The sequence below is a fragment of the Lactuca saligna genome, chromosome 8 (genome assembly GCF_052625555.1).
Source record: "Lactuca saligna cultivar CGN05327 chromosome 8, ASM5262555v1, whole genome shotgun sequence".
In the NCBI taxonomy this organism is placed as follows: domain Eukaryota; kingdom Viridiplantae; phylum Streptophyta; class Magnoliopsida; order Asterales; family Asteraceae; genus Lactuca; species Lactuca saligna.
The window spans coordinates 274,035,708-274,046,852 of record NC_136424.1 but is presented as its reverse complement, the minus strand read 5'-3'; the positions used below and the strand labels follow the sequence as shown (position 1 = coordinate 274,046,852).

Below are 11,145 nucleotides of genomic sequence, written 5' to 3'. Positions count from 1 at the left end.
TGTGTGTGTGGATGATCTTGTGTTCATATGGGGTGTTTAATAAAACGAAGAATAAAATTGGCATAAAAGAAGTCTTAATTATAGGGTGTTAAATGTAATGAAGTAATCTAGATTTAGATTTTATGTGGTAGTTTTTGCAATTACTAAAATAACTCAACATCAATTGTCATTTGGTAGTTAAATATATTTAGTTTATTTCCTTAATTGCAATTATTGTGTGCCTAAATGCACCTATGAGAATTCAAGAAATAATAAATAATTAAATAAATCATTAAAGGGTATTTTGGACCTTTTGTATTTTTAATTAAGGAAATCAATTATTGTGTGCCTAAATGCACCAATGAGAATTCTATAATCGATGGATCCAAAACGGAGCACACACTCTCGTCTTGTAACCGATGATGGACTCTGGGGTCGATGAGGCTGAAGAAGGGGATGTAGAGGAGCAATGGCGTTGCTGTGGGGTTCGTGAATGCAAATGAGAAGCGAGGAGCGAACAGTGAGGAAATCTTGGCGATTACAGGTAGTTGGACGGAGGTATGCTCTGGTAGCCTCCTGTTCATCTTTCTCTGGTCCGGTAATCCAACAACTAGGGGATATAACTAGAAATTATTTACCTCAATCGAGATTGATTTTATCTCGATTTTGATTCAAGATCGAGATTGTGTTCATCATATTATTAAATTCAATTTCTTCAATGATTTATTTATGTTCGATTGAAGAAATATTTTGATACAACTTGCACTTCACAATCATAAGTTGGATTTTGTTTCAAAAAAGTCAAAATTGGTGTTCATATTTCTAAATCGATAATGTAAATGTGCATTTGTTTCTTAAATTCATGATTGTGAATGAATGCAGATGTGTGTTGATGATTCAATCACAACTCTTGAATTATGTATTCAATTACAGATCTTGAATTATGTAATGTATTCTATTAGAATTTATTTTATATAAATGTATTCTGTTCTAATGTTTGAGAATAATTGTCAACAACATGTATATTTTTTGTAACTGGTAATGAATTTGTGATACTTTATGGTTGACTTTATAGTCTCTACTACATTCTGTCATAATTTATAGTTTTTATTTTCTACTATATTCTATCAAACGTTATAGTCTTTAATACATTCTGTCAGAATTTATAGTTTTTATTCTCTTAGAATGCATTGAATTTTTTAATTTTTGAAACTTGATTATGTTTTCTTTGTGGATTTAGGTTTTGAAGAGACTAAAATTGATGTGGAGAAGGAAGAAAACATAGAGAACGAGAGTGTATTATACCAGAATGTGTTATACTACAATGTATAAAGTGTTGCTAAAAAATTCTCTCAGAATAGATTAGTGTTTTTGTTAGATTTTTTTATTTTTTTATTTTTATTTTTATTTTTTTAAGAATGTTGTTATTATTCAATGAATCACAATCATACAATGTAATTATTTGGTATATTATTAGTTCAAGAATTGATTTTGTGTATTCTTTCCAGAATGTATTTACTAGTTTATGGTTGGTATTCTGTTATTCTAACAGAATAAAATCGAAAAACATATTTACTAGTTTATGGTTAACATTCTATCATTCTGACAGAATAAAATCAGATTTTTATTTTGAATTAATTTAAAATATTCAGATTTTTTAAAATAAATGAATTAATTATCCCTAAAAATCTGAAAATTTCCTTTTTTAATATAAGTTAATTGACTAAAATACCCTTATGCTGAACTTTGTTTGATTATATGGTATATATTATCCTATTCTACTATCATATTCCATCAGATCATGACCTTTGATTATATTCCATCCGATGGTCCAAATCTATGCATTCTGGCACACAATAGTTATTAAAAACAAATAGCTTAACGTATGACAAGTTCTTAACCAATCATTTCATATGGATATTATAATAAATTTCATTAACTAACTAATTAAGTAACCAAAATTGTAAGCCTATTATTATGGAAACTAAGTATCTAATTATGGAAGTGAAGTTATATCCTTATAATATGTTATACTATTTGTTTTCGCCACGGGTGAAAGTATATCCTTATAATATGTTATACTATTTGTTTTGGCCACAGATTTGTATAACAGGGTGAAACCAAGTCAGACTCAAATCTTCTATTCTAGAGAGCAGTATGACAAATTGGAAGAGTGAGGGAACACAAAATGGAAAAATGTTTTGATAATAGATTGTTTTATAATTCTATCTACCAAGTAAAGATAATATATGTATAAAAAGTTGTCGTTTTTTGGCATGATGGTTGTAATCTTGTTCATTCTTTGTGGAATATATGTGTGCTAGTTTTTCCATGTAACTAGTTTTCTTTTTTATCGATGTTCTCTAGTAGTGTAATAATCTTTTCTTGTTATTCGTCTCTTTGGATTTGTGTATGTGATCTTGGTTTTCATATTTCTATTAGCTTTTCATCTGCTATGTACCTCCGATTAACCATTGTAAATAAATAATTAATATTCATATTCATCTTGTAAAGGTAGTTAATTAAGTTTACAAATACTTACTTAATATTAGAAGTTAATGACAATCGTATCCTTATACGTCAGCAGCACATGTAGTGTGCGAGAATACACACAATTAGGTATCTTTTATGCAACATTGGTTGATAATGAGTTTGTAAGTATTAATTTTAAGAAAAAAAACTTGATTTAAGGAAAAATTTTGTTTAGTAGTGTGCGATTTTAACTTTTATTTAGAGAAAAAAATTTCTATAATCCAAAATCTAATTGAATTAGTAGCTTTTAAGGATCTGAAATTCGATAATCAAAAGGAATGGTTGCTATCCATATTCTTTAAGAATGTATAATATGATAATCTAAGAATGCAAAATACAATATTCTTTAAAAAAATACACATTTTTTCAGAATGTTTATTAATTATTTTTCCAGATAATTCTAAACTATTCAAAGAAAAAAAGAAATAAAAAATCGTTATTGATTTCTTCCATTTTTTTGCTGCAACATTCTGTCAAAATGCACATTACAAACAAATCTTATTCTTTGAGCATGTATTACCAATTTTTTAGAATGAAACAATATATTATATTTTGATTTGTAATAACTTTTATATGATTATCAGTAGAATCTATCAATTTTGCAGTAATAATATTCTTATTATTTATAATATACTCGGTCTTCTTTAATAATGTTTAATTCATATAAATTCTATTTATAGAACTTGAATTCTTTAAGAATGTTTAATTCTAAAAGAACGCTGATACAATAATCAACGAAATAAACCAAAAGAAGGAATGTATTGTTAAAGAACATTCAATATCCAAGACTTAATATACCGGATTCTTTAAGAATGCACGAATAATATTCAACTTTTTAACATAAAAATCTTCGGGTGGTTTTACTAATTATATTAAAAAAACGATAATTAAGTAAAATTGTAAAATATATAATTTTATTTTAAATATAACTTCAATTGCAACCCTTAAACTCATCACTTTCTATCAAATATTGTTAACAAATTTGAATAACATATCCTTACAATTAATTAAGAATATTTATATAGTAAATTTTATCTCATGTTAATAACATGTAACACAATATCACATCAATCTATTTTTTTAATCTAAAGGTTAGAATTTGGTCATACATTCACACAATACATTGGATTTACATTTGATTCTATATATGTATATACACACGTGAAACCTAAAACTATTTGATGAGATTTCTCTATAAATATTGAAGGTTAGTAAATGTTTCTTTTTCAAGAAAGTTTCCTCTAGAATGTCCTTATATTTTCTTCTTCATTAGTAGGGTCTTTGGCCTCACAAATATCATGTAAGAAACTTACAACATAAACATTTAAACTTTGGTTTTAAAACCACATTTCCTAAAATAAAATAACAAAAAATACATTATGCTCACATGTATTTTTTTCATCTTCTTAAAGGTCGTTAGATTATTTAACTTTTGTAAATGATGCTATGTAGAACTGTAGATAGAGATATTTGTACGATAAAGATACTATGGAGAATAAGTGGCCAGTAAAAAATTAAATGTATAATTTATATACAGTAATTAAAAGAATCCTATATGAAAATTATAGATGGAGTGTTGAAAAGATTTTTTGCTTTTATAAGCCTTATACCTTTTGACATGGTTTGAATCAAATCCTTCTCACTCACTAACAACATTAGAAGCCTATCATTAAATATATGAAAATTACCATTTACCCCTATTTGGTAATTTTATTATTTTTTGTTGGCTAACTAACCACACCACACCTCACCCCGCCCGTGACATCTCCATCAGACTCTTGATCATTCTTTGCGGCGACTGTTATTTTTGGAGAGAGAGAGATTTTCCCTTCTATTGTTTCTTGTTTTTCTCTTATGTTTTCCTCTTTTTTACGGATTTTTAAAGGGAATGATCATATTGTAAGATACAGGTGAATATAAGGTTGGTTTTATTATCAAATGAATGCATGGATACCTTGAGGCCCATGTAAAATTAACTTTCCATAACTGATGTTGGAACCTATGATGGGTATCACAAAATCCAATATGGGCTAATTTTCGGGCACTTTCTGATTTAGACACATACTAAACTAAATTAGTTTATAAAAATATACCGACTGAATTTGGTGTAAGAGTATCTTAATGTCACAGTTTTGCATGTTTTCTTTACCATCAAGGTTGGAAGTTCGACCCCATCACTCCTTTTTAAGCATATGCCTTTTATTGTCGGTGTTATCCTTCGTTCTATTTCGTTGTATTTTTTATCTTCAATTTTTTTGTTGCCTTTATCCATTCTTTCCCCCGTCGTCTGTATTGATATAGATTAAAGACCGAAGCTTTCTGCAAATGCGTTAAAGATATCATGATCTTGCCATATCGACAATTTTTATTCGAAGAACGGATTCCTCTTAATCTTAAGTTGTTTTGTTGACGCCAATTTCAATAGCGAAGTCATTAACGACTGACCTAATCAATCACTCGTCAACCAACTAATACATTTCCATCACAACATCAACTTAATACTACTACAAAAATTTGTACTATATATATTAGCTTATATACACATATTGTTACATAACGGGAGCAAATCCTAGTTTAAATGTAATCGCCAAAATCTTTACTTACTTAATGGACTTTAGTTTTTCTACCTTTTACACCCATCACATAATGTCATTGGCCTGTTACTTACTGGGCCAACGATTTTAATGCTTGGTCCTTAAACAAAAGAAAAACCATAATGTTCAAATGAAAATAAAAAGCTTGAATATATATATATATATATATATATATATATATATATATATATATATATATATATATATATATATATATATATATATATATATATATACACACGAGTTTTATAACTTATCTAGACGATGTATTACATAAAAACTTATTTTCTTAATTAATGTAATAAAATATTTGTTTCATGTTAAATGTTTTCATTTACTAATTACTACACTATATTAGATATTGATTAGACTTGTGGTTAATTTTTGTAGAGACAATTTTACCCCTGGACAAAGCATGTTTAACCCGGTAGTCAAATACACCACGTAAGATTTAAGACTCATTACCGGCATAACCGGTTCCTGGTCACTGCTTATTGACGTCACTACGACCGACCTCTCTCTCTTTTTTCTTCTCAGGTGTAAATAAAACATGCACACAACAAACACAGTCTCATTCTCAACCTCTTAGATTTCATCACCAGATCGATAAATATAGAATTCAGATTAAAGTTCAGAGGAGAGTATCTACACCAGTTGATCGTACGCAAGTGAATCTTAATGAAACTCTACAATTTTTAATGTTTTTTAAGTCTGAAATTCATAGTTTTTGATTGTTTTCTTGCAATGTTTTCTTCTTCACATTAAATCTCTAACACTCAAATTTTGTTTTGTAGAAAATAGGAACTGGTGTGAGATCGCTTGACAGGTTTAGGGGGTTTTCAGAGTTAGTTTCTGCTGGCTTGATTGTTAATTAGGGTTGCAGGTGTCGAGAATTTTTGGTTAAATAGTAATGAGTTTGATCTTTTTTACTTTTGCAGGTATGGAGAAGTCTGTCGATGACGTCACTAAGAGCTGTGAACTTAAACAGGCGGATCGCGTATCTGAACTGTAAGCCTTTCGTTTGGATTAGAATTTAGTTTCTTAGATCAAAATATATGGAGAAAATGTTCGATTATCATCTTTCCTTCAGGTGTTTTTTGCTGTGAATTTTGTTAGAAATGAAAGTTTGGTTTTCTTTCCTAGTCACCGCTTTGTGATCAATGAAAGTTTAGTTGTTTGATTGTTGAGATCTTTGTTGGATTATTCCGAGCATTTGATCTATATCAATGATCACTTTTAAGATAAAAACATAAATCCTTTTCATTATATCTTGTTTCTATCGATTTATAATTTTAAAGGCAGAACTATTTATTGGTGCTTATGTTTTATTATTATTATTCTTGATTTTATAGTGTACTGGTTTGTGCTGCTTATGTTTAAAGTTTCGATTTATACATTTGATCTTTGTGCAATGAAGCCCCGTGCAACCCCAAATGGATGAAGGCCCCAAATTGACAGCTTTGGATGCTAAAAGATACATCAAAGTGGTAGAATCCAAGCTGACAAGAGAGAAATATGTCGAATTTCATGGTATCTTGCAAGAATTCAGAGAACACAGGTTTGTGAGAATTTATGCTTCTTAAAATTTCATGTGTTGTTGATTTGTGATAACTTATAGTTGATCATTATCTCCCTTTAGCATTGACGTCACTGGTGTCAAAATGAAGCTGATGAAACTGTTCAACGGAGATAAAGAACTACTTTTGGGTCTGAATATATTTCTTCCAGAAGATTCACAAATCATCTTGACACAAGAAGATGAGCCTAATGATCAAGTCATGCAACTTGTACATCATATTAAGGTTATAGCATCACACCATTGTTAGAAACATCAACTTAAGTCTCCCATTAGTTAAATTGATTATTGTAATTGCTATTTGCTTGCAGATGGGGCTTCAAGATGAAAACCATCTTTATATATCTTTTCTATCTATTTTAAATTTGTATAGAATGGGAAAATTATCAGCCAATGAGGTCCATAAGAAGGTAAGTCATTGAAGACTTGTGTATTTGTATTTGTATTAATGGTATTATTTCATATACAACGAAATACGTACTATCTTGTTCAGGTTGCTGATCTTTTTCAAGACCATCAAGACCTAATTACTGAGTTTACCAACTTTTTACCTCAATGCCATGCAAACTCCATCGGGAACCATAACACTCGCAATGAACACTCGAGCTCATCATTAACCAAAAAGAGACGTCTTCGATCTAAAGAGGTGATACTCTACCTATTTTTAATTTCAAAACTTTATTCATCAAGCTAAAACATTAGGTAACCCTTAAACTTACCAAACAATCATTAGTGACAACTTTGGTGTTTAATATCAAGATTTCACAGCAATGGCCATTTGGATCATTATACATTTTCTGAATAATCATGTATTTATTGATAGGAAACTATGGCCTCTCATACCGAAGATGTTGAGATTGGTGGTCAGTGTAATCCAAATCATGGAAAAGCATCTGCCAAATGTCATAAGAAAGGAAAAAGGAAAAGGTCTACAACCGGTGGGAAACTTAAATTGGGCTCTAAGAGATCTACAACATCAATAAAAGACAAGAATAAGGAAAAACCATCTCAAGACCTTGACCTCTCTAATAGTGAAAGCTGCAATCCAAGTTATAAGTTTGTCCCAAGAGATGTAATAGCTTCTTGCATCGTTAACTTGTTATTCTTTATAAGATTTCCACTTTACTTTGTTCTTATTGTTATTGATTGTTTGTGTAATACAGTGTCCTAAACTACCCAAAGCAAATCAAAGAAAAACGGTAGATGATGAAGTCCTAAATGATCATTGGGTATCTGTTATTTATGAAAAGGAGGGTCATTCTTTCAAACCATTGATCAAAAACCAATATGAAGAAATCTTATTTCAACATGAAGACGACAGGTTGGCTTTTTTGATGTGTGATCTTTGAATTTTATCTATGATCATTGCATGCAACAAAAATACTTCCTTCTTTGGAGGCATGTGATGGTTTCTTTTCATATTATTAGTTGCTATAGAAAATAAGAGTCACATAAATAGTTGCGTTTATTGATAGTGTTATTGGTAATTGTATGTCAGGTTTGAGTTGGATATGGGTATAGAACGCATAACGCTTACGATTAAACAAGCAGAAGAATTAATGGAGAAAATTGATAACAACTCTATCAAGATAAACAATGTTTTTCCTCTTGAAGATTATTTTCCAAGTAAGATGTTGTGTTTCAGTAACAGAAAGCAACTGTACTTCATCTATTTTTTAATCTTGTTATTCACCACTTTCTTTATGGATCTCAGGTCAAGGTTTGAGGTTCATCGCAAATATTTATGGTGATTATGGACATGATATGGTGAATGAATTAAGGAAAAATGTGTCTTCTGGTCTACCTGTAATATTAATCCGTATGAAGCAGAAACAAGAGGAATGGATAATGTTCCGTTTAGAACTGGATAAGTTGTCGCGCCAAATTTTTGTTGAAAACCATCAATTGTCTCTAGATCATCATGGTTTCTATCTCAAGCAACAAGATGAAAAGATCTTACGTGATACAGGTAATAAACTGATACCCTAATAAGGTAGCCATAGTTTCGGTTCATTTTGGCCTATTAAAACAGGTGGCAAGATGAATTCCCCTCTCATCTTCATTGGGAAAATGACTTAAAAGCCCAATAAAGTTTCCAAAGCATTCAAAAAATCTCAATCATGTTTTATCTGTTCAAAAAAACCCAACGAACTTAACTTTTTGTCTAAAAAATCCAACAAAATGTTAAGTTCGTTGGGTTTTATTAGACAGACAAAACATGATTATGGTTTTTTGAACAGTTTGGAAACTTGGTTGGGCTTGTAAATCATTTTCCCCATCAAATTTAAAGATAACTCTAGAAAGCTTGTCTAGCTAAGTCGCATTGGATATTCCCCCATGTAACAAATGCAACTTTACTTACAATGAATCATTACTTATGTGTTTCAATTCTCATATTGTAGTTTTGTTGGCGGAAATCAATAAAATTAGTGAAGCCAATTCAAAAGAGAATAATATTCATCAAGTTCCACATCTATACTTCAAGTACTATGATATGCATATTCATGGAGACTTCTTTAAGCTCATAAAAGTTTACGGTTCTAGAATATTTTCCTCAAAACAACTTGAAGATGTTTTGAAAATCTGGACTTGTTTGGTGGAACCGTTGTTTGGTTTTGTTCAAACAGTAGAAACGAGCAACGACAATTATCATGAGTTCGTGACAAACGAGGTTGATTTATTTTCCCTTGTAGATCTTGAAAAAGGTGGTTTTGCAGCATGCATGGGTGATAGAATGAAGGCAGAAAATACACTAAAGGATGCCGACAAACAAAATTACCATGATAAACATCAGGAGAGTGATTTAGAGAATGAAGTCGGTGCTAATAATCCACATGTGTTCTATGGAGATGATGCTTTCTATATTTTCTTCAGACTTCATCATGTAATGATACTTTGCTATAAACTAAGGATTTCAATTTTTTATCTATATACTCCATGTGGTATTATTTGATTTTTTTTTCTCTAATGAATAGGAATTATACTCAAGACTCCAAGAAGCTAAACAATCTACAAGTGAGAAATGGCAGGGTTTAAATGATACAACGCGTAATGATTCATATGCTATGTAAGGTTATGATTTCCTTTTCACCAAACTGTTTTTTATGTGGTCATTGTCACATATTTGATTTTATTTCCATTTTTATTATAGATTCTTGGATTTCCTCCATAATTATCTTGCAAATAGAGAAAAATATGAATACGAATGTCGAACTAGTTTTGTCACTAGGGCAGGACTTATCTACTCGATAGCAAGGTTAATCAGCAAACTTTCCAGACAGGTGACATCCTTATTTCCGTCTTTTAATCGTTCCATTCTTATATATATATATATATATATATATATATATATATATATATATATATATATATATATATATATATATATATATATATATATATATATATGTTAACTTCATTTTTCAAGTTATATCAGCTACTAGCTATTGCCAATAATGAGGTCGATAACAAGCTTCTAGACTTGTTTGTTCATGAGAAATCAAAAGAACCTAGGAGTTTTGTAGAAGAAGTTTATACTGAAGAAGCAAGCATGATTGTTAATGGCAATAAAATATTTCGGTTTGAGCATGTAAGTAGTAACGTATGCCTCTATTTTTATTGTTTTTTTAACATATAATATAATTACTATATATTGGTATTTTCATTAACAAAATATTTTCAATTGTAGCTACCTATACCAGATACAGAAGGACAAAACCGATTAACGATATCACAAATAAACTTATATGAAAGGTATTTAGGACGTTTGGTTAGAATATAACATTTAGTTTGAGCTATCTTTCGTGTCAAACGTTCTAGTTTTTATGAGATCAAATGAAATAATAGTTGTGATAATAACTAAAAAGAATTTTTGTTTCTGCAGAAATATAAAACAAGGCAATGCTAAAAGGGAAAGGGTAATTGAAGGAGTTCGAATTCCCAATGGTCTTTCGGATAATATGAAATGCAGTACATCAGAGGTAAATTTATATGATAATTTCAAAAACCTAAGGGAGCAAAAATATGTTGTTTTGACATTTCAACATTGAATGTGCAGGCAAACCCAGCAAACCCACTCCAGCTCAAGACTCTATGATATGTATTAGCAATTGATAGCAACAATATTATCATATCATATTATCATACTATACTATAAATAGCAACCATATTATCATATCATAGCAACCATATTATCATATCATATCATATCATTATACTATACTATAAAGAAAATATTTTTTGCTATCATATTACGCATTTTAAATCTCCATTAGCTTTCAATTTCCAACTTAATATAATTCATATATTATTTTAAAATATATTATTAAATGCAAAATACTATCTTTTTTTGAAATAATTTGAAAATGGTTATTACATTACATGTATTTGTTAATTTAAATATTATGTTTATTCCAAAATATAAAAAATTTATCAAATACTATTTTTTAAAGTAATAAAAAATCT

The 11,145-nt window shown here is 29.5% G+C and overlaps 1 protein-coding gene across 1 annotated transcript; it reads left to right on the top strand.

Moving 5' to 3' along the window:
* The first annotated feature begins 401 nt into the window (after window positions 1-401).
* On the top strand, window positions 402-10,777 carry LOC145010668 (paired amphipathic helix protein Sin3-like 6). Its single transcript, XM_078969181.1, has 20 exons — window positions 402-464; window positions 862-898; window positions 1,220-1,305; window positions 5,900-5,912; window positions 6,044-6,113; window positions 6,523-6,663; window positions 6,745-6,892; window positions 6,993-7,091; window positions 7,175-7,327; window positions 7,505-7,753; window positions 7,845-8,002; window positions 8,180-8,307; window positions 8,396-8,650; window positions 9,084-9,565; window positions 9,657-9,748; window positions 9,833-9,962; window positions 10,118-10,270; window positions 10,370-10,434; window positions 10,565-10,661; window positions 10,739-10,777. Exons 1-20 carry the CDS (start codon window positions 402-404, stop codon window positions 10,775-10,777), a joined length of 2,658 nt encoding a protein of 885 aa, XP_078825307.1.
* The last annotated feature ends 368 nt before the right edge of the window (window positions 10,778-11,145 follow it).

Excerpts from the sequence above, each read along its gene's own strand:
- LOC145010668 (XM_078969181.1), top strand. The coding sequence starts at position 402 with ATGGACTCTGGGGTCGATGAGGCTGAAGAAGGGGATGTAGAGGAGCAA. Across the intron at positions 9,963-10,117 it reads TCAGCAAACTTTCCAGACAG|CTACTAGCTATTGCCAATAA; the intron begins GTGACATCCTTA and ends AAGTTATATCAG. Across the intron at positions 10,271-10,369 it reads AAATATTTCGGTTTGAGCAT|CTACCTATACCAGATACAGA; the intron begins GTAAGTAGTAAC and ends TTTCAATTGTAG.